This window comes from Amphiura filiformis, chromosome 3 (genome assembly GCF_039555335.1).
Source record: "Amphiura filiformis chromosome 3, Afil_fr2py, whole genome shotgun sequence".
NCBI classification, from domain to species: domain Eukaryota; kingdom Metazoa; phylum Echinodermata; class Ophiuroidea; order Amphilepidida; family Amphiuridae; genus Amphiura; species Amphiura filiformis.
In genome coordinates, this window is record NC_092630.1 from 41,427,719 (window position 1) to 41,455,272 (window position 27,554).

The 27,554-nt window shown below is 36.7% G+C and overlaps 1 protein-coding gene across 1 annotated transcript in view; it reads right to left on the reverse strand.

Annotated features, from left to right (window-relative positions):
* The window catches only part of LOC140148529 (uncharacterized), a 34,142-nt gene continuing 6,588 nt past the window's right edge, over positions 1 to 27,554 (reverse strand). Inside the window, exons 2-8 of the mRNA XM_072170521.1 lie at positions 9,186 to 9,332; positions 8,539 to 8,683; positions 7,663 to 7,811; positions 5,667 to 5,805; positions 4,874 to 4,963; positions 2,585 to 2,701; positions 1 to 516 (exon numbers count right to left, since the gene is read on the reverse strand). Coding sequence (XP_072026622.1) covers positions 455 to 516; positions 2,585 to 2,701; positions 4,874 to 4,963; positions 5,667 to 5,805; positions 7,663 to 7,811; positions 8,539 to 8,683; positions 9,186 to 9,290 — 807 coding nt within the window. The 5' untranslated portion in view covers positions 9,291 to 9,332 and the 3' untranslated portion in view covers positions 1 to 454. The remainder of the gene's footprint in view (positions 517 to 2,584; positions 2,702 to 4,873; positions 4,964 to 5,666; positions 5,806 to 7,662; positions 7,812 to 8,538; positions 8,684 to 9,185; positions 9,333 to 27,554) is intronic.

Here is a 27,554-nt window from a genome sequence, read left to right on the forward strand (position 1 = left end):
CTGATGAAAAAAAACCCTTTTTTTCCTTTTGGAAACCTTGCGCTAATTCTTGGAAGAGCAGGGCTAATCATGCACAATATGGTCTTAGAGGGACCATGGATGTGCATCTCATTTTAACCTAAAAACAGGATCAAAACACAGACTACTACAGACTATTTGCAAACAGGTTAAGTTCCAGCATCACCCGTTAATGAGGGCTGATAGTTCCATGAAGTGTGACCGCTGAAACCGCTACGCACATACCCCATATTTTTATACGATTACAAGCAACACTCTATCATGTATACACGAAGGCACGCTACAACATACAGCAATAACATACAATATGTTGCTTGATCACCTGTACCCAAATATGACTTATAGTTCATTTCCACTTTTCTGACTTAGCACATAACACATTATGAGCCTGAACTCTTTTGTCACCCCTTTGCTTTTATGCACTTCTTGTTCTTCTCTACTTGTCCTCTTTAGGCGGATCAATAATTCCACACACTAAGTTGGCTGGTAGGGCCCGATCTGTCAAACAAACAAAATCATACATATATATATATAAACGTAACTCAGTCAAATGATAGAAACTACACTACATGTACATTAAAGACAAACTGATCGGTCCAACACAATTATTGTAGTAAAGGTATTTATTTATCTACGACAACATTGATTACCAGATATGTGATATATTCAGACTTTTCTTAACACAGGAGTGTCATTCCAGTTAAAAATATGCTTTTTAAACCAAAATGCTGCTTAGCACATAATGGTGGGATCCAAAAGTGCATTAGAGTTTAGCTACTTGTACAGATATTTAGTTTAAATTATCTTTCTGCAAGTGTTGGTACTCTGGGATTTGATAGAGGGCACTGCAGTGACATGAATGATCTATTCCATTTGAAACTTCTGTCATATCCCTGTATGATTTAAGAAGTCTTTCACAGAGGGAGTACGAGTACTAGATGCCTTTATACTTTGATCAGCTCGTAATCGGCGGGCCTTACTTATAACATCCCGGATTAATATCAAAATATTTTATTTGGATAATTTTCTTGTAAAGTACATCTCGCCACAGATGCATCACAAATTATTAAGTCAAGTCCTATACTTTGTCTACTTTCTTTAACACACAAAATAAAGACCAGGCAGTTCAGCTAATAGCACTCTTAACGTGCATCTACTTTTCGGTGTAGTGGTAAAAGCCTAACATTTCCTGCCTTTTACGAGCTGATCAAACTATAGTGCAAAATCTTCTACAAGGGGAGTGTCAGTGGATTTCAAATGGAATAGCCTAATGATGATTTTAAACAAGGAATAAGATAGCAAGATACAGAAATCAATTCTACCACAAATATTCAAGAGATTAGGCACTGATCAAGACACCTGCAAACATCACACAGATAAGATGGCACAACACATTTTGAGCACAGTTTATTCTAATCTCTACACAGATACAATGACACAGCACATCTTGAGCACAGTTTATACATGTGATTCTAATCTCTAGGCAGATCAATGAGGTAGAATCAAAAAGTACCGACTTAAACATGTTATATTGTTCATCAGGGGTGTGAGAGTTCAGATTAAAATCTAAATTCAGACTTTTTGATCTTTGGTTGTTATCTCTTTTTCTGCACTTCCTCTGTACAAAAGTATAGGAGCTTTTCAAATTTCAGACTTTTTTTATCTGTGGTCACTCACACCCCTGGCTCATAGAGGCAACTTAATGCACCTCTGGATTATTTTGTTGTGCGGTCGACAAACTTTGATCCAAAGTGTGTGCTTGTTTGTTGAAAGAGATTAAATCTTGTTTCACTGTTGTTCATCACCGTTTAACAACTCTGGCCCGTCTGCATGATTTACTTTCGCTCGGACAGCTGTAACGAGCTAAAGCTGCCCCCGTGATGTAAACCACACAGATGACACAGGCGCATCGTTGTTAAACGGTGGTGAACAACAGTGAAACAAGATTGAATCCTGAAGTGAAAATCATGAAAAGTAACCTACATAGAATATTAGTCTACCTTTACAGGCCAGCTTTCAGCATAATACAGGAAAAAAAATTAGCCATTCCACTTTTGTAAAGTTAGCAACCTAATAAGTAAAAGTATCCTGGGACGTGTATCTAATATACAAACCATATTGTCTGTAATAAATACCCCAGGGGCGTTGCATTTTTCCAAAAGGGGGTCGTTATTAGAAGTGTATTTTCAGTAAAAAACCTTAAAAATTGAGTTAAATTTCCTGATGGTGCTCCTGTAGAAAGGATGGATTTACAACTATGCTAATACTACTGTTATGGCACCCACAGAATCATGTGGAAAATGACATTTTCGTGGTAAACACAACAAAATTACACCCGTAAAGTGCATTCTACCATAATTAGGCAATGAAATGGATGGAAATTTGAGTCATAATAGGTTTTGTCCATGCAATTTAGCGATTGTCATCCCTGACACGACTGATGCAAGTTTTAAGCTTACTCACACAATATAGCATGGAAATATTTGCATTTTTGTCAATTGGAGGGAGGGCATTTATTAGAGGGGGGAGTTTATTACAGACAATACGGTACATGTGAAATACTCACCTATGGCTTTTGGGTATGGTAAATTTAGATTCTCCATGATTTTGATAAATTCTTCCTTTGGTTTAGTCAGTCTTGGATTGTGCTTCAGTTCTTCTCCAACAGTAGATACCATTTGACCTGAAAATAAGCATACAACACATCCCATGCAATTATAGCTTAACACAGTTTCTAATTTTACAGGTAAGAACAATCAAGCAAGTTGATAACCAGGAACAGCCTACAATGGCTATTTAGGTTGGAATCTACGTACATGTATACACCTCCTACATGTATGAAAGACATGACCTTGATATCCTACACAGGGGGTGTAGATTTCAGATGGAGTCACCCATCAGGTAACCATTAGAAATTCCCACTGACTATGTAGAAGATTAAGCTTGTATCTTCAACAGGGGGTGTATGGATTTTAACTGGAATAGCCCAATTCATCGAAATTGAGTTTTTGGACATTTTGGACGTGGTAATTAACTATACAAATGGCATATGTGAAAGCTATCAAATCAAGACAACATGAAGGTAGGTTAAGAGTATGTAGGTAGCTTTTTCAGTTGAAATCAATACACCCCCTATGGAAGATATGATCTTAATCTCCCCACACAGGTAGTGTAGATTTCAAATGGAATCATTTGATATTCACACTCACTGTATGAGAGATTAATTTGATCTTCCATAGGGGGTGTATGGATTTCAACTGAAATAGCCCACATCATTCTTGTGCAAACACATTAGGAAATCATGGTTAGCACACAGCATAGCCACTAGCATTTACATAATGTTATTTGAAAAATGTTTTGAAATCAGGTAAATAAATATGAAGTATTTCGGTCAAATTGACTGATTCATGTAGTCTGATCATTTGCTGGATAAGTCAGACAAAATATTTGGTACAGAACGTCTCTCAGAACGTCTCTGATTGTTTTTTTAAAGCCATCATATATGATCTTTTAAAATGAGTTTGGTCATTATTTTAAAACCTGATTTTCTGACATATTTGTAATGTTTACACATGTCCGAACTTACACCTAATTGGATTCAGCCAAATTCAATGTGTTTCTAGGACAGCAGAGCCAGTTTGAATAAAAGTCATAATTGTGACACGATCTGGTCCATGGGGGCCAAAGGAGGCATTTTTGAAAATTAAGTTTCTATAATTATTACATTATACTTGCAATAGGCTATCATTTACTGAAAACACCAAAAGCCTAGCATACTTGGTTCTAAAGTTATGAAGTTTTTTGATGTCTATTTTCTTATGTATTTTATTGTTTTTTACTCCATATTTTTACATTTATCTCAGTTTCAAATTTGCCGCCTTTCGCCCCATGGACCAGATCATGTCACAATTATGACTTTAAATCCCCCATAGAACACACACCGACAAATATAGTAAGTGAGTTTTCTTTCATTTTACCTCATTAGTTTGGCTACAAAATTCAAGGAAATAAATAAGTGTATTGCCCTCATTAAGAAGCCAATGCAAAAAGGACATTTTACCTGTAGACTTTCCACACATTTATTCAAGCATACTTTTAAGATTTCAAGGTGATCACGTACCAAAGAGGTTTTGTACCTTGCAACTCCCACATCAATGACCTTTTTTCAAACCAGTTATTGGCTTATACTTATAGTAATCACTGTAAATGCATGCAGCTTTAACCATTATGCTTAAACCAGCCAGCCATAGCAACCTTGTCAGATATATTGACTTCACTTAAAACATTGTTAGCAGGAAATACTTATGGCCTAATTGTTATGACTTCCAACTATTTAGATACCAACTAAAATAAAGGCTATAGTGCATGAAACCATGGGACATTGTATGCTTACCCACAAATAATGCAAATGCTATGCATTTCTTTATAACTTATTTTGTCTACCCAAATTCTTGATGCTGTTCAACCCGAACAGTTGCAATTTTACTATGGGCTTGCATGATCTTGCCAAGATATTAGCTCCTCAAGATATGAATTTGTACCTATAGTTTGATCAGCTCGTAATAGGTGTGGGAAATGTAGTAAGCTTTTACCACTATGCCGAAAAGTAGACACACGTTAAGAGTGATATTAGTTGACCTGTTTGGTCTTTATTTTGTGTGTTCAAGAAAGTAGATGAAGTATAGGACTTGAATTAATAATTTGTGATGCTTCTGGCGAGATGTCACAAGAAAATTCTCAAAATAAAATATTTTTATTAATCCGCGATGTTTTAAGGCCCGCCGATTAAGAGCTGATCAAACTATAGGCCTACACTGATTTTGATCAGCGAATTATCATCTGCTCAATCCTTTACCTGTATAATCATGAGCTGGGTAGAGTAAAGTTTCTGGAGGCAGAGATAATATCTTCCCATGAACCGATTCATACAAGGTGTCGGAACTTCCTGTTGGAAAGATTTAGAAATTAAAAATTGTTATAATTGTATTGAGATTAAGTTAGATTTTTAGGCCCTACTATTTTTTTATGTCGAGCATATTTAGGCATTAACAGCTGAAATCTAGGTGATAATGCTGACGAAATTTCGGCCAGGCACAAGTGACCTGGAGAAGGGGGTCAACGTAGATAGCAAGTCGGGGTATTTTTACAGGACAGGCAAGTGTAAGCGACAATCGGGCGTTAACCTAATCGCAACACCTGTAACAAGGTCTTTTATCATAGATCATCTGCCCAGCCATTTCCATATGAACCATGGGGAGAGAGCAGAGCTTTTTTTTTGTCCTGCGGGGAATTGAACCCAGGACCTCTCGCACCAAAGCCAAAGACCTTAACCAGTGTGCCACGCTGCTCCATACTATGTTATAACTTGTAAGATATCTTATTAATTTGTTGTAATGAATACATGACACATATCTAAATGACACAACAGGTAGGTTGAGAGTGGGTATAAACTATAATGTAACCATAGCATGATTACTATCCATACTTCAAGTAATCATAGCATAGTCATAATTCTAACCACAAATCTGATAATTGGTCTCTTAAGACATGACGCAAAGCTACTTTTAATAAATACCTATATGGGAGATAAAATAAAATGATTATAAGTCAGTAGCTAATGTTTGAAAAAGAAATAACTAAATTGTTACCTTCTTGGAAATCAGTCCTTCCACATCCCCTAATAAGTACTGCATCCCCGGTAAACACCATCAAAGGTTTGCCTTCATGTTTGAATACATATGTAACACAGCCATTGGTGTGACCTGGTGTGGATAACACATCAACTGCCTACAAACAAACAGGAAATATTGTGAATCAGGAGCAGCCATCAGAAGCAATACCGCTTTCTGACTTGGCCCTGGGGGTACTCAAGTTTGGTTTTGGTATTTTGAGATTTTGGAAGTAGACCCATAAATATACCAATTTTTCAAGAAATTTGGACCCATTGATATACCAAAAGTCAAAATTTTTGGCCGAATTTACCCAAAATTGTCTTAGTTTTTACAAATTTTCCCAAAATGTTGGGAAAATTGTGTAAATTTTGGCTAGATTAAGGAAAAATTGGGCTGTTTTCCAAAAAATTGAGAAAATTTTGTAAAAAGGACCCATTCATATACCAAAATAGGCTTTGAAAAAGGGGTCATTGATATACCAGAAGGCTGAAAATGCTACCCATGTTTTGCACGTCCCGTATGGTCATTTGTACTGAGTACCCCCGGGACTTGGCCCTATGAATGAAACTTTGGTTCACTTCAACTTCATTAGTGGTTACAGACCTGTGCGTATTCTGCTGGTCACAGTATTGAATACTGAATAGTGGGTAAAGTGCAGAGCATACACACACAAGTTGGGCTGTTCATCAGCATGCTTGCAGTGCAACTGCGAAAAAGCATTGACGTCCCTATCGAACTTGAAGTGAACCAAAAGTATTGTCTCGTTAGGGGGATGAGATTACAAATATGTATACTCAAAAGAACATGGATATAATTTTTATTCACTTCTAAGTTTTCAACAGATTATAGATGGTGAGGTATGAGATTTATTTTGAATGCAATTAGTTATGTTCATAATTATCACTTCAACCAATCTTTTGATTTCTTCCATAAAGATCACTCTCTAAATTGGTTTGGAAATATTGATGCATTAAAAAGTTCATATATCCAAAAATATAGATGAAATGATATACCAAGGATTTAAGTAACCATGTGTCATCTGTCAGAGTACTGACAATCTCTCTGAAGATAAACATTTGCTTTAAAACAGATTATATATACAATGATGCTATTGCTTATCCAAGGTCAACAAACTTATCTATGGCTGGAAATAGTAACACCATTTGTATAGAAACAAACATCTAATCACCAATAATTATCAATGCAGTATCTCCTGCAGCATATTAAAAATGAGGGTGGATGATTTTCTTAGATATATTTAGGCAATTTTGAATTTTGAGCTAAAATAAACTTCTATCATTGAAGCAAACATTATTTACTTAATCGTTTTTTGAAAAGTTTTACTAATCAGGTTTATAAATAGTTCCTATTGGTTGAAGTAAGGAGGTGACACAAATTATTAAGAAGACAATACATGTGTATCTGCACATTACATAATGCTATTTCCATACGATAAAGGGATAAGAACCCCTGGGATAAGGACAGTGTTGCACAAGTATTTACATGTATAACAGGAGCTAACAGGGCACATGATGATGCAGCAATTGTGAATTGAAATACAAGGTCAACAACAACAACAATGAAATATGTAAGAAAATTGGCATTGTAAAAGCGCATTACACTGCACCCTTGATTATTGGGCTGAATGGGCAAGCTGGAAGTGAAAATAACTTTAATTAAGACCCAACCATTATATTGCCTTCCCCTCCCCAAAAGATGTAAACTTAAACCTTTATGTGACAATGGTTGAAGTTTAGAAACATACAGAAACTCACACTTTGAAGCCTTGATTTGAGATTTACAATCATATTCTTAGTTTCTTTTTCTATAAGGTTTCCATCATATATCATTCCATGTCAAAGTATTGACATTCTCTCTTGAATTATCCATTACACATCAGAAAGATTTTACTGTGGTCAACCATCATTTTTACATTCCTATAAACGAGGCCTTGATTTTCAACAGTACTTACAAAATCCCCAAACTGGACCTGATCTCCTTCATTGATGTAGATATCAGCTTGTGCTCCACTCGCTTTACTGATGACACTCTTCACCTCAGGCAGACGATCCTTTAATTTACCTGTGCCAGTGACATGATCAGCATGACAATGTGTGTTGACTGTGAACAAAAACGTTAATGTAAACTATAAATAAGAAGACACAAAAGTACTGCATACATTTATTTGTATCTTTAATACTAGACATCAGTCAGTCACCAACAAGGAAGTGGCTTGATTGATTCCAGAAGTTCCTTGGTTATCAGATTTTAAGAATGATCCAGGTCCAAGAACAATTTTAAACACCTTTTATTTTTATTAGCTTACATGACATGTGTTGGAAGAAGATATTTAAATTGCTATCCTGAGTATCCTCCCCTGCCTGCATGCATGTCACTGAAAGGGTTTCTGCCCGACACCTATGCCTGGGTATCAGATGGCTACTAAACCCTATTCTGCAGTCTGTACCTCTTTTTTGTTTAAACTTACCACTTAGGCTGGTAGTTAATAATCTGGCTATAGAACACCTGACATCACTGTTTATCAACAAAGGCAAGGGACTGGTCCATCAGTATGCTTGAACGAACCGCTACAATGTTCAATGGCTTTTTTGTACTATATGCAATGTGGTGGGCAATTTAAAATACATGTGCCCTGAGCAAACTACGATGCGTACACTGCAGGGCAAAGAACAATTGAGATTGCCATAATTCATGCACATATTGCTGGGCAATGATGTCACATGTTAAGTGCTCTATTGATCTGAACTATTTATGCCAAACAGCAAAGCAAATTGCCTCTGGTGTGGTCAGTGTTTTAAAAGTAACCCTGTCCGTGAATCACACTTACTTGCAAATTTGAGTTTGAGTTGAAGGTCTTCAAGCAGATGAACATCTCTGTTAACCAATTCCAACACAGGATCTATGAGAATAGCTTCTTTTGCCACTTTATCTGCCAGCAGATATGTGTATGTGTAGGACTGGTAGTCAAACAACTACATTAAAAATAACAAGAAAATAAATGTAATTTCACAATGTTTTAACAGCACTTACAGCAGTGAACAAAATGTTAAAAAAATATACACATTTAAAGACTACATTTGAGAGATTTTAGTAGTATTTGTGCATTATGTATATGCATGGGGTGGTAATGCCCTAGAATTGCATTTTACTCAAGAAAATTTGAGCAAAAATGTTTGTAGACAAATCTGCATTACACTTGAAATGTATGATTTGCAGGGATGATTGGAATAGCACATTTGTGCAATTCAAATTAGTTCTGGCTGCATTTGCACATATTTGTGTGCCCTTTAGAAATCTTGTTTTATTATTATTGATTTCATTGTAAAATGGGAAATTGAACTTCAAATCTTTAATAATATGAATGCTTGTAAGTCTGCTGCTGCTTTATTTTTCTCTTATACTGCATACTGTCATTCTCTCAAGTAAAAAAGACATTAAATCCTGCATGCATGTACACCTGTGATGTGATCTTACCTGCCTGAACATAAGATTTGATGGTAATGGAACCGTAGTCATTGTTGTCAAATTCCGCAATGTGCTCGCAAATCTAACCAATCTACTTGCTGTACAACTGAACATTACTTGTTTTAGAACCTTTGTACAGGACACCCTGTATACCACCTGCAATTAGAAAATGATACACAAATCATAAGCATTAGGGCTGAACCAATTATTGGATCTGTACCAATATGTGCGTCATCAATAAAATATTGGATTGGTAAAAAAACATTTTTTTTTACGAAATTTCAAAACAGAAATTATAGACTCTAAACTACTTATTATTCAAGGTTGCAAAGAAGAGAAATACTGCTACTACCAAACAAAAAATATTTTGGAAGTATTTTTTTCGAAGTTGGATCACGTTGCATGTTTAAATTATTACTGTTTCTTCTAGTGATCAGCAAGGGACACATTGAATTAGTATGCATTGCTAGCAGCTGTTCAATAGAGGCAAGTTAAAATGTGCAACTTTACCCAGTTTTGACAAAAATACTTTTTGGTAAATAAAAGTGACGGTTCATACTCCAAGTGTTCGTAGCCACGCTGACAGTAAAGCAGGTGGTTGTGGATACCAGCAAGTCTTCTGGATTCACCATGCACTTTAAAAGAGAATATCATGGATATGGTCTATCAGTATCCTGGTTCACCTGTCAGGCAATTTACCATAGATTTACCACATGACACAGTGGGCCCAGGCCCATCAAGGGCCACCATCTAGTGGGAGGGGGGCAAAATTTTGAGAAGAAAAGACAGAAGAGAAAGTTGCTTTCTTTCTTTTAGGCCACAAATACCCTTACCCCACTTAAAGTCAGTAAACTTAAATGTTTACTGACATTAAAATTGTAAATTTTCATGCACTTCACGCATATTGTCCCACTAAAATCATTTGAGGATACTCCAGCAACTTGAAATAAGAATTTCATTAAAAACCTTAGGTGACTGTGGTGGGGTGTAATTGTAACACTTCGATCCAAAGAGTCAGGGGGGGGGGGCAATCATGTTTCTACATGTAGCTGTAATCCCTGAGGGTCTAGCAAAATGTAAATCTAGCCCCTGCAAGCAATGACCCCAGGCAATATTATAACAATCTTGTATCAAAGAATAATGAAATATGATCAAAAAGGCTAAAAATAAGCTGAATCTCTGCAAGTAATCACGATCTGGGAGAGAAGGTACATTGCATACTAGCCAGCAGAGCACAAAAAGCATGAACATATTTTCTGCATATGGTATGCTTTTGTTTCAAGGCCTTGTACATCAATGTTCTGTCTGATATGTCATACATTCCCTTTGAAAATCAATATCTGGTATAGTACTTTAATTTATCAAAAAAACTTTTGAACTTAATTTATAAAAACACTTGTTATAAAAATAATTGTTTATCCCTACCTTACTTAGTGGCCGAAACATTTTTATCCTTAATCCTGATAGTATGCAATGTACTAGCTGTGTGTTCCTCTGATGTGAATGTGTGTGTGCAAAGCTAGATTCTAGAAGATCTAGGGTGTATTTAGTAAGTACCTTGGTTTTCTTGTTTACTTTGGTCAGAGATACTGGAACATGTTTACACAACATGGGGCTCACATCCCCCTCAATCACAAGTAGTCTTTGACAAAGACTACTACTAACCAGGGTTCATGTTATTTCATTTACAGATAATAATAAGACTTTAGTAAGTTTAATCTGAAAGTATACATGGGAGGCATCTTATTATTTGTACACAAGCGAAGGCTCATACAGCGGGAGAGAGATCTTATAACATGAAAGAGATAACACTTGATCTGGTTTATTTCCCCAAAGAATTTCAGAACCTTCCTCAGTGCAAGGACCTTGAAAAAATTGATTGTGACTTTCTTGTTGGCTGCCAACACCCTTTTGTGCTGCATCAGAAAGTCATTTTGCAAAAATAATTCATCATTTTGTAATTTTTTTGAAAACTTAAAACTATTTCAATCTTGTTTCCACGTTTAAGTAGGTATTTGTATTTACAGTATTTGTTTATCAAGAAACTATTTTAAAAGATAGTAGTAGTAGCTAGTAGTTTCTTGTATAAACAAATGCCTCCTGCAAATAGTGCATAGAGGTTAACAATAAATCAGCAGTATAGTACACTGATGTGTCATTTCATGCCTTCGGTGATTTGTTGATTCCCATATTGACTACATCAACTTCCTGATACCATTCTACGCTGAACTTAAGCAAGTCTTCAACATGTTTAACACAGGCGGTGAGTGGCATGGAGAGAGCTGGCAAAACCACTCGGCCATATGGGTATGGCATTTTCCATATACCGTATTCGTCCGAGTATAGTCCCACGTTCGAGTATAGTCCCACCCCCCATTTTTCAAAAAATTCCAGAAATTGTATTAAAAAAATAAAAATAAAAATTGTTTGTTTTTTTTTTGTTTGGTTTTTTTTCGGTTTTGGAGTGTACCTGGACCTAGACCTGAATGCTAGGATCATGCTAGGATCATGGTTGACCTAAAAAAAAAAAAAAAAAAAAAATTCAAGATATTTTGTATTTTTAAGGTTAAACAAAGTGTTGAAGGGCTTTACCTCCAGAAAAAATATATTATTACCTTATACGTAAGAAAATATGTCTACTTATCATGTGAAATAAAAAATCCGGAAAAAATGTGTGAAAATGTGTTTTTAGCCTATTTTTTAGCTCTTGTCAAGCACTATTATTCGATTTGTTTACAAGCGCCAAGCAACTGTCGTCTAGGAGAGTGATTGACATCTTTATTATTAGAGAAGAATGGAATCTGTATAGTTCATGAATATTCATGTAGTATTTATACACCCTGTATCCCAGCCATTTTGCTTAGCTATCATAATCGTTCATATAAGACGCCCATATGATCCATGGTGTTAAACTGATATTCAGGAACTTTATATCTCTCGATCTTTGCGATCCGAAATATTGAATTTCAACTTTAGGCACATCTCTAGCAAGATAATTAAATACCTGTCACAAATAGAGGTCTTGAAATGTTACTTGCAACGTTAAAAATGTGAATAGAGAACAAATCGGGTTCAAACATGCTTCAAAAATATTAAGGTAATTGTCAACGCCTACTACCAGAATAGCGGAAGAGGGCAGACTTCATAAGGGAGTGTTCATAATATATTTTAGTGGGGGACAAAGAAATTTCCTGGGTTTTCGGTTTTGTTTTTTTATTTTATTTTCCTGTTCGGGTGTTTTGGTTGGCACATTTTCGGGCATTTTCATACACTTCACAGGAGTTTTTCAGTGGCTTCTCTGTAGCTGTCGTGTGTCTTTTTCCCCACGTAGGCTACAGGGTATAAATAATAAATGAATAATAATATATGAAAAAAAAGAATCTGGAACTTCAACGTCAAAAAACAAAACAAAAACAAGACAAACTGTACCCTGCTAAAAATATCTACCCCTATCCTCTCTGAGAATAAAAATAATAAGACTCCAACCTCACCTGCAAAAAAATATTTTTTCGGGGGATAATTTGGGATAAGTTCGGGCCTATTTTATTGCGACAATTTTCAAAATCTATAAGGTGAAATACGGTGTCATGGGGATGTGCGGCAGATTTGGGGTGCATTTTCAGCCATTTAGTTTAGACTCTGTTGTATTTTTAGCCATGATTTTATTGACCCTCAGTGTCTTGAAAATGATTTTCTCGAAAAAGTAAAAATTTGCGAAAACTTTCAGTCCAAAGTTGATACAATTTTGGGTCTGTTTTATTCAAATTTGGTTTTACATCGTTGCGTAGTTTTTCGCAGTTACAGCCTCACATCCTTACCCAAACCTACTTGAGAAGGTTCCCCCGGGGTGTGTGCAAATTTGCAATTTATAGGCCTACACTCATCATTTAAGCTAAAATCAAAGTATTAATACCATTAACACTACCATGGCCCGTTTTGTCGTGATGACTGGCTTCCAAAATGTAGGCCTATTTTAAATTATAAATCTGGTCCCGCTAGGTGTGTTTTTACCCGCGGAGGTCTCTCCCTCGGGTTCGTGGATGTGCCACAGTTTTGGGGTAGGCCTACCTTTTCAACGACTATGATGGGTGGGTTTACAGCAAAGACCAACTTTTGGGCGCATTTTGGCAAAAGTGCCCTTAAAAAAGCGTCAAATTAGGCCAAATGTGGGTGACTTTGATCCCCGCGGTACAAATGTTTTGAAGAGACCCGCCCGAGGTGGTTTTTATAAAAAAAAATGGTCGGGCCTGCTAAAAAACCTCCCGGAATCAAGCATGGGTAGGCATACCAAAATGCCTTGAGACCCCCCCAACCCAGCGCCGGGACCTCCATGACATGATATTCTCCATGAGTCCACCAGAAAATATAAAAATATAACATTTTGATAGGCCTACTAGGCCTTTTTTTGTCTGTAAACCTTTCTTGTAGTTGTAGGCTACGCGTATGTCTACCGTGATGACAGTAGCGTAGCTGCCGGGGGGCAATTGCAAAATTGCCTATTTGGGCCCCCCGCCCCTAGTGCAAGGAAAAAAAAGAGGGAAAGAGGGGGGGGAAGAGGAAAAAAGAGAGGGTGAGAGGAGGGGCAGAGAGATGGGGAATCCAAGCGATATGCAATACACTGAGCTCAATAGGCCTACCATATACGATTATTATCAATAAGCCTGGCAAAAATTGTCTATTTGGGCCCCCGCCCCCAGTGGGAAATTTGGTGGATTCGGGCCCGCCCCATAGGGCCTACAGTCTTGCCCCTCCTGGAAAAAATCCCAGCTACGCCGCTGCGTGATGATGTTGCAAAGTTGCGGAAGTTCATTCATAAATTTCCCATTTCCACTCGACAACAACCCGGGACAACAACAGGCCAGCATGCAGCGCAAGACAGAGCTAATCCCGAGCTAATCAGAGACATGTGCGTTTCTCTTTCAACAGAAAATATGTGACCATGTGACTGACACGATGTACGCTTCAAATCATTATGCTCGGCGTCGAAAGTATGATAATGGAAAATATTTATAATGAACACTCCCTTATTTAGCCACACCTCAGTTCCTTTCTCGGGTTGCCTGGTATATCAGCAAAATCCTACACCTATCGCCTTCCCTTGGTAAAATCCCTGATAAAAACTCGTGATATTGAAATTGAATTTCAGCGCCAGAACTTCCGTCATTCTAGCATCATGGATGGATATGCAGTGGCGCCGCTTGGGGGGGGACAGAATTTCCCCAATATTTTTTCTTTCCCACCCAGTTTTTAGGCAAAATCCCCACAATTATGTAATTTTCCACTTTTTGCGGCAATTTAGTGCAATGATTTCCAAGTGCCCCCGTCTCAAATTCACTCCCCCCCATACCCAGCGAAAAAAAATTCTGGTTCCGCCACTACGGGTATGGCCATAGCTAGGGCGCTTTCCCACCCACCCCCAGTTGCCCTTGGTTATGCTGGACGTATGAGAAATTTAGAGCTTGTTCAATTCCACCAATTTTAGAAATTTTAAAGGTATATACAGTGTATATAGCCTATTAAAACGGATCACAGTCAAATAAAATATCGTAGGCCTAATAATTTTACCAATGGCATTTATTGAGCTGCTCCTATGGTTTAATATTGATATTATATAATTGAGCTCCTTGTCAAGCTTCTGAGTACAGTGACTAACTGAGCTCCCGCTATTTTCAGAAATGAAGGCCTGGCCTTAAATGAATAATTAGGATTGATGCAGCCTTTTGTTTCATTTGACAGAACTTTTTTTTAATCCCCCAAAATTAGTGGGTTTTTTTTAATGGGGAGTAGGCTTTTAAAACGAAATTCAAATTTGGCAATATTTTCCATTGCTTAACGAATTGATCTGCGTGAAAATGTCTAAACATGTGGCCAGAGCGGGATGAGTGGTATAAAAATCTTAACTTGTGAAAAAGGACGTAGGCCTATGGGGTTGTATGAGGTTGTGGATCACGAAATGCCCCTTTAATGTGTGCTAGGTAAAGTCATTCTTCCTCCCTTTCGACATGCCAAAATTTATTCCCTCCCCGCCCCGGCTTGCCAAAAATTGCTTTCTCGAAAGGCTGTGCAATCAGTAGGCCTACCGGTATTAGCCTACTAATTATAAAAATCGCTTGCCTCCCGTCTCGGCCAGCCAAAAATCGCTTGTCCGCACCCCCCTGGACTGCCAAATTGTTGTGGCCCCTCCCCATTGGCCTGCCAAAAATGCCCCACCCCCTTTGCATAGGCCTAGGCCTATATGCCAATTTTTTGGGATCCCCAATTTCCATACCCATACCTTAAATGGATTTCTAAATATCTACCTGTTGCAAGCGCAGCAAGCATGAAAATGTGCACATTTTTTTCGCGCCCTAACTACCCCCCCACATTTTCCCTCCCATGCACCAGGTTCATTGGCGCTAGATTTTAAGCTAGAAAATACCTAAATATTTTAAAATTCAAACTCGGCAACACCACTATGACGTAAGGAATCGGGCAAATAGAGCCCGTCGATATCGTAAACAGCGTGTTTAAAGGAGCACACCACTAAATCAATGCGCCATTTGTGCAACCCTACTGAGTTCGGTAAAATACAGAAAGTTTTTGAGGTATAATGGGCTGCTCTTTGGACTAATAATCAGAAAGAGTAGCGAATGATAGCTTAAATAAAAGTGTAAAGCCTGTGCATAAATTTGAATCACAAAAAAGTCGCATTTTTATAATTATCGAGAAAAAAGGTCCGCGTATTAAAAAATGGGCAGAAAGCGGGTTTACAGTCATGAGAGCATGTCAAAAACAGTGAGGGCGCTGTTTAGCGGCTCCTACCGGGAAAAGCGAGACGGAAGACTACCCATACATTGAAACATATGTTAAACTTTCATCGATTTGCAATCGACTGGTTATCCTTAAATTTCTCAGAATGTGCCGAAAAGGCCTCAAACGAGCAAATAAAACTGGTGTTTTTACACGTATTTCAATGGGACAATTATTTAGTGGTGTGCGCCCTTCAAGGGCCTAGGAGTAAAACCGTGCTTTTCAGAGATTCAGCCAAAATTGAAATGGCTTTTGATTAAATTGCAGTTTTTTCGATTTAAATAGATAGTTTATATGTTAGTGAATATATTTAATGCGTTTTAGATGCAAATTGCGCTAAGATTATTCCCCAGAGGCCTTCAAAGTTCAAGAAATTGCCACACCTTGTGTGAAAACCAGATTTCTTGGATTTAAAGCAATTTGGGCTTAAGGTGACAAATCGGTGCGTGCCGTTTAAAGCTGCCAAATCTTGGTTTTATATGGGCGGGGGGTGATTGTTATAAATCATTAACAGTAGACCCATGCAATTGTGAAACGTGATTTACTCTCATTTAAAACCGAATTTCATCAGATGGAAGGTCAAAAACTATCTAGAGAATTGGAATTTAATGCAAATATAGAAGAGTAAGCATGAATGGTCAAAATGTTGAAAATTTGCCTATTTTCTGAATCCACCATGTAACTTTGAAAGGGAATTTCTCTTGAAGTGAATGTCACAGAGCAATTCTGTTTCGAGCGTTTTACTCAAAACATTTTATATTTCAAGAAAAAGATAAAAGAATTAAATTTTATGAACATCAGAAACCCTTGAAGGGAGCACACCACTAAATCAATGCGCCATTTGTGCAACCCTACTGAGTTCGGTAAAATACAGAAAGTTTTTGAGGTATAATGGGCTGCTCTTTGGACTAATAATCAGAAAGAGTAGCGAATGATAGCTTAAATAAAAGTGTAAAGCCTGTGCATGAATTTGAATCACTAAAAAAGTCGCATTTTTATAATTATCGAGAAAATAGGTCCGCGTATTAAAAATGGGCAGAAAGCGGGTTTACAGTCATGAGAGCATGTCAAAAACAGTGAGGGCGCTGTTTAGCGGCTCCTACCGGGAAAAGCGAGACGGAAGACTACCCATACATTGAAACATATGTTAAACTTTCATCGATTTGCAATCGACTGGTTATCCTTAAATTTCTCAGAATGTGCGAAAAGGCCTCAAAGCGAGCAAATAAAACTGGTGTTTTTACACGTATTTCAATGGGACAATTATTTAGTGGTGTGCGCCCTTCGAAGGGCCTAGGAGTAAAACCGTGCTTTTCAGAGATTCAGCCAAAATTGAAATGGCTTTTGATTAAATTGCAGTTTTTTCGATTTAAATAGATAGTTTATATGTTAGTGAATATATTTAATGCGTTTTAGATGCAAATTGCGCTAAGATTATTCCCCAGAGGCCTTCAAAGTTCAAGAAATTGCCACAAATTGTGTGAAAACAAGATTTCTTGGATTTAAAGCAATTTGGGCTTAAGGTGACAAATCGGTGCGTGCCGTTTAAAGCTGCCAAATCTTGGTTTTATATGGGCGGGGGTGATTGTTATAAATCATTAACAGTAGACCCATGCAATTGTGAAACGTGATTTACTCTCATTTAAAACCGAATTTCATCAGATGGAAGGTCAAAAACTATCTAGAGAATTGGAATTTAATGCAAATATAGAAGAGTAAGCATGAATGGTCAAAATGTTGAAAATTTGCCTATTTTCCGAATCCACCATGTAACTTTGAAAGAGAATTTCTCTTGAAGTGAATGTCACAGAGCAATTCTGTTTCAACCTTTTTACTCAAAACATTTTATATTTCAAGAAAAAGATAAAAGAATTAAATTTTATGAACATCAGAAACCCTTGAAGGGAGCACACCACTAAATCAATGCGCCATTTGTGCAACCCTACTGAGTTCCGGTAAAATACAGAAAGTTTTTGAGGTATAATGGGCTGCTCTTTGGACTAATAATCAGAAAGAGTAGCGAATGATAGCTTAAATAAAAGTGTAAAGCCTGTGCATGAATTTGAATCACTAAAAAGTCGCATTTTTATAATTATCGAGAAAATAGGTCCGCGTATTAAAAAATGGGCAGAAACGGGTTTACAGTCATGAGAGCATGTCAAAAACAGTGAGGGCGCTGTTTAGCGGCTCCTACCGGGAAAAGCGAGACGGAAGACTACCCATACATTGAAACATATGTTAAACTTTCATCGATTTGCAATCGACTGGTTATCCTTAAATTTCTCAGAATGTGCGAAAAGGCCTCAAACGAGCAAATAAAACTGGTGTTTTTACACGTATTTCAATGGGACAATTATTTAGTGGTGTGCGCCTTGAAGGGCCTAGGAGTAAAACCGTGCTTTTCAGAGATTCAGCCAAAATTGAAATGGCTTTTGATTAAATTGCAGTTTTTCGATTTAAATAGATAGTTTATATGTTAGTGAATATATTTAATGCGTTTTAGATGCAAATTGCGCTAAGATTATTCCCCAGAGGCCTTCAAAGTTCAAGAAATTGCCACAAATTGTGTGAAAACAAGATTTCTTGGATTTAAAGCAATTTGGGCTTAAGGTGACAAATCGGTGCGTGCCGTTTAAAGCTGCCAAATCTTGGATTTATATGGGCGGGGGGGGGGGGGTTGTTATAAATCATTAACAGTAGACCCATGCAATTGTGAAACGTGATTTACTCTCATTTAAAACCGAATTTCATCAGATGGAAGGTCAAAACTATCTAGAGAATTGGAATTTAATGCAAATATAGAAGAGTAAGCATGAATGGTCAAAATGTTGAAAATTTGCCTATTTTCGAATCCACCATGTAACTTTGAAAGGGAATTTCTCTTGAAGTGAATGTCACAGAGCAATTCTGTTTCGAAAGCGCTTTTACTCAAAACATTTTATATTTCAAGAAAAAGATAAAAGAATTAAATTTTATGAACATCAGAAACCCTTGAAGGAGCACACCACTAAATCAATGCGCCATTTGTGCAACCCTACTGAGTTCGGTAAAATACAGAAAGTTTTTGAGGGATAATGAGCTGGTCTTTGAACTAATAATCAGAAAGAGTAGCGAATGATAGCTTAAATAAAAGTGTAAAGCCTGTGCATGAATTTGAATCACTAAAAAGTCGCATTTTTATAATTATCGAGAAAATAGGTCCGCGATTAAAAATGGGCAGAAACGGGTTTACAGTCATGAGAGCATGTCAAAAACAGTGAGGGCGCTGTTTAGCGGCTCCTACCGGGAAAACGAGACGGAAGACTACCCATACATTGAAACATATGTTAAACTTTCATCGATTTGCAATCGACTGGTTATCCTTAAATTTCTCAGAATGTGCCGAAAAGGCCTCAAACGAGCAAATAAAACTGGTGTTTTTACACGTATTTCAATGGGACAATTATTTAGTGGTGTGCGCCCTTCGAGGGCCTAGGAGTAAAACCGTGCTTTTCAGAGATTCAGCCAAAATTGAAATGGCTTTTGATTAAATTGCAGTTTTTTCGATTTAAATAGATAGTTTATATGTTAGTGAATATATTTAATGCGTTTTAGATGCAAATTGCGCTAAGATTATTCCCCAGAGGCCTTCAAAGTTCAAGAAATTGCCACAAATTGTGTGAAAACAAGATTTCTTGGATTTAAAGCAATTTGGGCTTAAGGTGACAAATCGGTGCGTGCGTTTAAAGCTGCCAAATCTTGGTTTTATATGGGCGGGGGGGTGATTGTTATAAATCATTAACAGTAGACCCATGCAATTGTGAAACGTGATTTACTCTCATTTAAAACCGAATTTCATCAGATGGAAGGTCAAAAACTATCTAGAGAATTGGAATTTAATGCAAATATAGAAGAGTAAGCATGAATGGTCAAAATGTTGAAAATTTGCCTATTTTCGAATCCACCATGTAACTTTGAAAGGGAATTTCTCTTGAAGTGAATGTCACAGAGCAATTCTGTTTCGAGCGCTTTTCTCAAAACATTTTATATTTCAAGAAAAAGATAAAAGAATTAAATTTTATGAACATCATAAACCCTTGAATGGAGCACACCACTAAATCAATGCGCCATTTGTGCAACCCTACTGAGTTCGGTAAAATACAGAAAGTTTTTGAGGTATAATGGGCTGCTCTTTGGACTAATAATCAGAAAGAGTAGCGAATGATAGCTTAAATAAAAGTGTAAAGCCTGTGCATGAATTTGAATCACTAAAAAAGTCGCATTTTATAATTATCGAGAAAATAGGTCCGCGATTAAAAAATGGGCAGAAACGGGTTTACAGTCATGAGAGCATGTCAAAAACAGTGAGGGCGCTGTTTAGCGGCTCCTACCGGGAAAACGAGACGGAAGACTACCCATACATTGAAACATATGTTAAACTTTCATCGATTTGCAATCGACTGGTTATCCTTAAATTTCTCAGAATGTGCCGAAAAGGCCTCAAAACGAGCAAATAAAACTGGTGTTTTTACACGTATTTCAATGGGACAATTATTTAGTGGTGTGCGCCCTTCAAGGGCCTAGGAGTAAAACCGTGCTTTTCAGAGATTCAGCCAAAATTGAAATGGCTTTTGATTAAATTGCAGTTTTTTCGATTTAAATAGATAGTTTATATGTTAGTGAATATATTTAATGCGTTTTAGATGCAAATTGCGCTAAGATTATTCCCCAGAGGCCTTCAAAGTTCAAGAAATTGCCACAAATTGTGTGAAAACAAGATTTCTTGGATTTAAAGCACTTTGGGCTTAAGGTGACAAATCGGTCGATGCCGCTTAAAGCTGCCAAATCTTGGTTTTATATGGGCGGGGGTGATTGTTATAAATCATTAACAGTAGACCCATGCAATTGTGAAACGTGATTTACTCTCATTTAAAACCGAATTTCATAAGATGGAAAGTAAAAAACTATCTAGAGAATTGGAATTTAATGCAAATATAGAAGAGTAAGCATGAATGGTCAAAATGTTGAAAATTTGCCTATTTTCGAATCCACCATGTAACTTTGAAAGGGAATTTCTCTTGAAGTGAATGTCACAGAGCAATTCTGTTTGAAGCGTTTTACTCAAAACATTTTATATTTCAAGAAAAAGATAAAAGAATTAAATTTTATGAACATCAGAAACCCTTGAAGGAGCACACCACTAAATCAATGCGCCATTTGTGCAACCCTACTGAGTTCGTAAAATACAGAAAGTTTTTGAGGTATAATGGGCTGCTCTTTGGACTAATAATCAGAAAGAGTAGCTAATGATAGCTTAAATAAAAGTGTAAAGCCTGTGCATGAATTTGAATCACTAAAAAGTCGCATTTTTATAATTATCGAGAAAATAGGTCCGCCATAAAAAATGGGCAGAAACGGGTTTACAGTCATGAGAGCATGTCAAAACAGTGAGGGCGCTGTTTAGCGGCTCCTACCGGGAAAACGAGACGGAAGACTACCCATACATTGAAACATATGTTAAACTTTCATCGATTTGCAATCGACTGGTTATCCTTAAATTTCTCAGAATGTGCCGAAAAGGCCTCAAAACGAGCAAATAAAACTGGTGTTTTTACACGTATTTCAATGGGACAATTATTTAGTGGTGTGCGCCTTCAAGGGCCTAGGAGTAAAACCGTGCTTTTCAGAGATTCAGCCAAAATTGAAATGGCTTTTGATTAAATTGCAGTTTTTTCGATTTAAATAGATAGTTTATATGTTAGTGAATATATTTAATGCGTTTTAGATGCAAATTGCGCTAAGATTATTCCCCAGAGGCCTTCAAAGTTCAAGAAATTGCCACAAATTGTGTGAAAACAAGATTTCTTGGATTTAAAGCAATTTGGGCTTAAGGTGACAAATCGGTGCGTGTTTAAAGCTGCCAAATCTTGGTTTTATATGGGCGGGGGGTGATTGTTATAAATCATTAACAGTAGACCCATGCAATTGTGAAACGTGATTTACTCTCATTTAAAACCGAATTTCATCAGATGGAAGGTCAAAAACTATCTAGAGAATTGGAATTTAATGCAAATATAGAAGAGTAAGCATGAATGGTCAAAATGTTGAAAATTTGCCTATTTTCGGAATCCACCATGTAACTTTGAAAGGGAATTTCTCTTGAAGTGAATGTCACAGAGCAATTCTGTTTCGAGCGTTTTACTCAAAACATTTTATATTTCAAGAAAAAGATAAAAGAATTAAATTTTATGAACATCAGAAACCCTTGAAGGAGCACACCACTAAATCAATGCGCCATTTGTGCAACCCTACTGAGTTCGGTAAAATACAGAAAGTTTTTGAGGTATAATGGGCTGCTCTTTGGACTAATAATCAGAAAGAGTAGCGAATGATAGCTTAAATAAAAGTGTAAAGCCTGTGCATGAATTAAAAAAAAAAAAAAAGTCGCATTTTTATAATTATCGAGAAAATAGGTCCGCGATTAAAAAATGGGCAGAAACGGGTTTACAGTCATGAGAGCATGTCAAAAACAGTGAGGGCGCTGTTTAGCGGCTCCTACCGGGAAAACGAGACGGAAGACTACCCATACATTGAAACATATGTTAAACTTTCATCGATTTGCAATCGACTGGTTATCCTTAAATTTCTCAGAATGTGCGAAAAAGGCCTCAAAGCGAGCAAATAAAACTGGTGTTTTTACACGTATTTCAATGGGACAATTATTTAGTGGTGTGCGCCTTGAAGGGCCTAGGAGTAAAACCGTGCTTTTCAGAGATTCAGCCAAAATTGAAATGGCTTTTGATTAAATTGCAGTTTTTCGATTTAAATAGATAGTTTATATGTTAGTGAATATATTTAATGCGTTTTAGATGCAAAATGCGCTAACATTATTCCCCCAGTTTCCTTCAAAGTTCAAGAAATTGCCACAAATTGTGTGAAAACAAGATTTCTTGGATTTAAAGCAATTTGGGCTTAAGGTGACAAATCGGTGCGTGCCGCTTAAAGCTGCCAAATCTTGGTTTTATATGGGGGGGGTGATTGTTATAAATCATTAACAGTAGACCCATGCAATTGTGAAACGTGATTTACTCTCATTTAAAACCGAATTTCATCAGATGGAAGGTCAAAAACTATCTAGAGAATTGGAATTTAATGCAAATATAGAAGAGTAAGCATGAATGGTCAAAATGTTGAAAATTTGCCTATTTTCGAATCCACCATGTAACTTTGAAAGGGAATTTCTCTTGAAGTGAATGTCACAGAGCAATTCTGTTTCGAAAGCGTTTTACTCAAAACATTTTATATTTCAAGAAAAAGATAAAAGAATTAAATTTTATGAACATCAGAAACCCTTGAAGGAGCACACCACTAAATCAATGCGCCATTTGTGCAACCCTACTGAGTTCCGTAAAATACAGAAAGTTTTTGAGGTATAATGGCTGCTCTTTGGACTAATAATCAGAAAGAGTAGCGAATGATAGCTTAAATAAAAGTGTAAAGCCTGTGCATGAATTTGAATCACTAAAAAAGTCGCATTTTTATAATTATCGAGAAAATAGGTCCGCGGATTAAAAAATGGGCAGAAACGGGTTTACAGTCATGAGAGCATGTCAAAAACAGTGAGGGCGCTGTTTAGCGGCTCCTACCGGGAAAACGAGACGGAAGACTACCCATACATTGAAACATATGTTAAACTTTCATCGATTTGCAATCGACTGGTTATCCTTAAATTTCTCAGAATGTGCCGAAAAGGCCTCAAAGCGAGCAAATAAAACTGGTGTTTTTACACGTATTTCAATGGGACAATTATTTAGTGGTGTGCGCCCTTCGAAGGGCCTAGGAGTAAAACCGTGCTTTTCAGAGATTCAGCCAAAATTGAAATGGCTTTTGATTAAATTGCAGTTTTTTCGATTTAAATAGATAGTTTATATGTTAGTGAATATATTTAATGCGTTTTAGATGCAAATTGCGCTAAGATTATTCCCCCAGAGGCCTTCAAAGTTCAAGAAATTGCCACAAATTGTGTGAAAACAAGATTTCTTGGATTTAAAGCAATTTGGGCTTAAGGTGACAAATCGGTGCGTGCCGCTTAAAGCTGCCAAATCTTGGTTTTATATGGGGGGGGGTGATTGTTATAAATCATTAACAGTAGACCCATGCAATTGTGAAACGTGATTTACTCTCATTTAAAACCGAATTTCATCAGATGGAAAAAAAAAACTATCTAGAGAATTGGAATTTAATGCAAATATAGAAGAGTAAGCATGAATGGTCAAAATGTTGAAAATTTGCCTATTTTCGAATCCACCATGTAACTTTGAAAGGAATTTCTCTTGAAGTGAATGTCACAGAGCAATTCTGTTTCGAAGCGCTTTTACTCAAAACATTTTATATAACAAGAAAAAGATAAAAGAATTAAATTTTATGAACATCAGAAACCCTTGAAGGAGCACACCACTAAATCAATGCGCCATTTGTGCAACCCTACTGAGTTCGGTAAAATACAGAAAGTTTTGAGGTATAATGGGCTGCTCTTTGGACTAATAATCAGAAAGAGTAGCTAATGATAGCTTAAATAGAAGTGTAAAGCCTGTGCATGAATTTGAATCACTAAAAAAGTCGCATTTTTATAATTATCGAGAAAATAGGTCCGCGGATTAAAAAATGGGCAGAAACGGGTTTACAGTCATGAGAGCATGTCAAAAACAGTGAGGGCGCTGTTTAGCGGCTCCTACCGGGAAAACGAGACGGAAGACTACCCATACATTGAAACATATGTTAAACTTTCATCGATTTGCAATCGACTGGTTATCCTTAAATTTCTCAGAATGTGCCGAAAAGGCCTCAAAACGAGCAAATAAAACTGGTGTTTTTACACGTATTTCAATGGGACAATTATTTAGTGGTGTGCGCCTTCAAGGGCCTAGGAGTAAAACCGTGCTTTTCAGAGATTCAGCCAAAATTGAAATGGCTTTTGATTAAATTGCAGTTTTTTCGATTTAAATAGATAGTTTATATGTTAGTGAATATATTTAATGCGTTTTAGATGCAAATTGCGCTAAGATTATTCACCAAGAGGCCTTCAAAGTTCAAGAAATTGCCACAAATTGTGTGAAAACAAGATTTCTTGGATTTAAAGCAATTTGGGCTTAAGGTGACAAATCGGTGCGTGCCGCTTAAAGCTGCCAAATCTTGGTTTTATATGGGCGGGGGTGATTGTTATAAATCATTAACAGTAGACCCATGCAATTGTGAAACGTGATTTACTCTCATTTAAAACCGAATTTCATCAGATGGAAAAAAAAAACTATCTAGAGAATTGGAATTTAATGCAAATATAGAAGAGTAAGCATGAATGGTCAAAATGTTGAAAATTTGCCTATTTTCGTAATCCACCATGTAACTTTGAAAGGAATTTCTCTTGAAGTGAATGTCACAGAGCAATTCTGTTTCGAAAGCGTTTTACTCAAAACATTTTATATTTCAAGAAAAAGATAAAAGAATTAAATTTTATGAACATCAGAAACCCTTGAAGGGTGCACACCACTAAATCAATGCGCCATTTGTGCAACCCTACTGAGTTCCGTAAAATACAGAAAGTTTTTGAGGTATAATGGGCTGCTCTTTGGACTAATAATCAGAAAGAGTAGCTAATGATAGCTTAAATAAAAGTGTAAAGCCTGTGCATGAATTTGAATCACTAAAAAGTCGCATTTTTATAATTATCGAGAAAATAGGTCCGCGTACTAAAAAATGGGCAGAAACGGGTTTACAGTCATGAGAGCATGTCAAAAACAGTGAGGGCGCTGTTTAGCGGCTCCTACCGGGAAAACGAGACGGAAGACTACCCATACATTGAAACATATGTTAAACTTTCATCGATTTGCAATCGACTGGTTATCCTTAAATTTCTCAGAATGTGCCGAAAAGGCCTCAAAACGAGCAAATAAAACTGGTGTTTTTACACGTATTTCAATGGGACAATTATTTAGTGGTGTGCGCCTTCAAGGGCCTAGGAGTAAAACCGTGCTTTTCAGAGATTCAGCCAAAATTGAAATGGCTTTTGATTAAATTGCAGTTTTTTCGATTTAAATAGATAGTTTATATGTTAGTGAATATATTTAATGCGTTTTAGATGCAAATTGCGCTAAGATTATTCCCCAGAGGCCTTCAAAGTTCAAGAAATTGCCACAAATTGTGTGAAAACAAGATTTCTTGGATTTAAAGCAATTTGGGCTTAAGGTGACAAATCGGTGCGTGCCGCTTAAAGCTGCCAAATCTTGGTTTTATATGTATGGGGGTGATTGTTATAAATCATTAACAGTAGACCCATGCAATTGTGAAACGTGATTTACTCTCATTTAAAACCGAATTTCATCAGATGGAAGGTCAAAAACTATCTAGAGAATTGGAATTTAATGCAAATATAGAAGAGTAAGCATGAATGGTCAAAATGTTGAAAATTTGCCTATTTTCGAATCCACCATGTAACTTTGAAAAGGAATTTCTCTTGAAGTGAATGTCACAGAGCAATTCTGTTTCGAGCTTTTTGCTCAAAACATTTTATATTTCATGAAAAAGATAAAAGAATTAAATTTTATGAACATCAGAAACCCTTGAAGGAGCACACCACTAAATCAATGCGCCATTTGTGCAACCCTACTGAGTTCGTAAAATACAGAAAGTTTTTGAGGTATAATGGGCTGCTCTTTGGACTAATAATCAGAAAGAGTAGCTAATGATAGCTTAAATAAAAGTGTAAAGCCTGTGCATGAATTTGAATCACTAAAAAAGTCGCATTTTATAATTATCGAGAAAATAGGTCCGCGATTAAAAAATGGGCAGAAACGGGTTTACAGTCATGAGAGCATGTCAAAAACAGTGAGGGCGCTGTTTAGCGGCTCCTACCGGGAAAACGAGACGGAAGACTACCCATACATTGAAACATATGTTAAACTTTCATCGATTTGCAATCGACTGGTTATCCTTAAATTTCTCAGAATGTGCCGAAAAGGCCTCAAAACGAGCAAATAAAACTGGTGTTTTTACACGTATTTCAATGGGACAATTATTTCGTGGTGTGCGCCCTTCGAAGGGCCTAGGAGTAAAACCGTGCTTTTCAGAGATTTAGCCAAAATTGAAATGGCTTTTGATTAAATTGCAGTTTTTTCGATTTAAATAGATAGTTTATATGTTAGTGAATATATTTAATGCGCTTTTAGATGCAAATTGCGCTAAGATTATTCCCCAGAGGCCTTCAAAGTTCAAGAAATTGCCACAAATTGTGTGAAAACAAGATTTCTTGGATTTAAAGCAATTTGGGCTTAAGGTGACAAATCGGTGCGTTTAAAGCTGCCAAATCTTGGTTTTATATGGGCGGGGGGTGATTGTTATAAATCATTAACAGTAGACCCATGCAATTGTGAAACGTGATTTACTCTCATTTAAAACCGAATTTCATCAGATGGAAGGTCAAAAACTATCTAGAGAATTGGAATTTAATGCAAATATAGAAGAGTAAGCATGAATGGTCAAAATGTTGAAAATTTGCCTATTTTCGAATCCACCATGTAACTTTGAAAGGGAATTTCTCTTGAAGTGAATGTCACA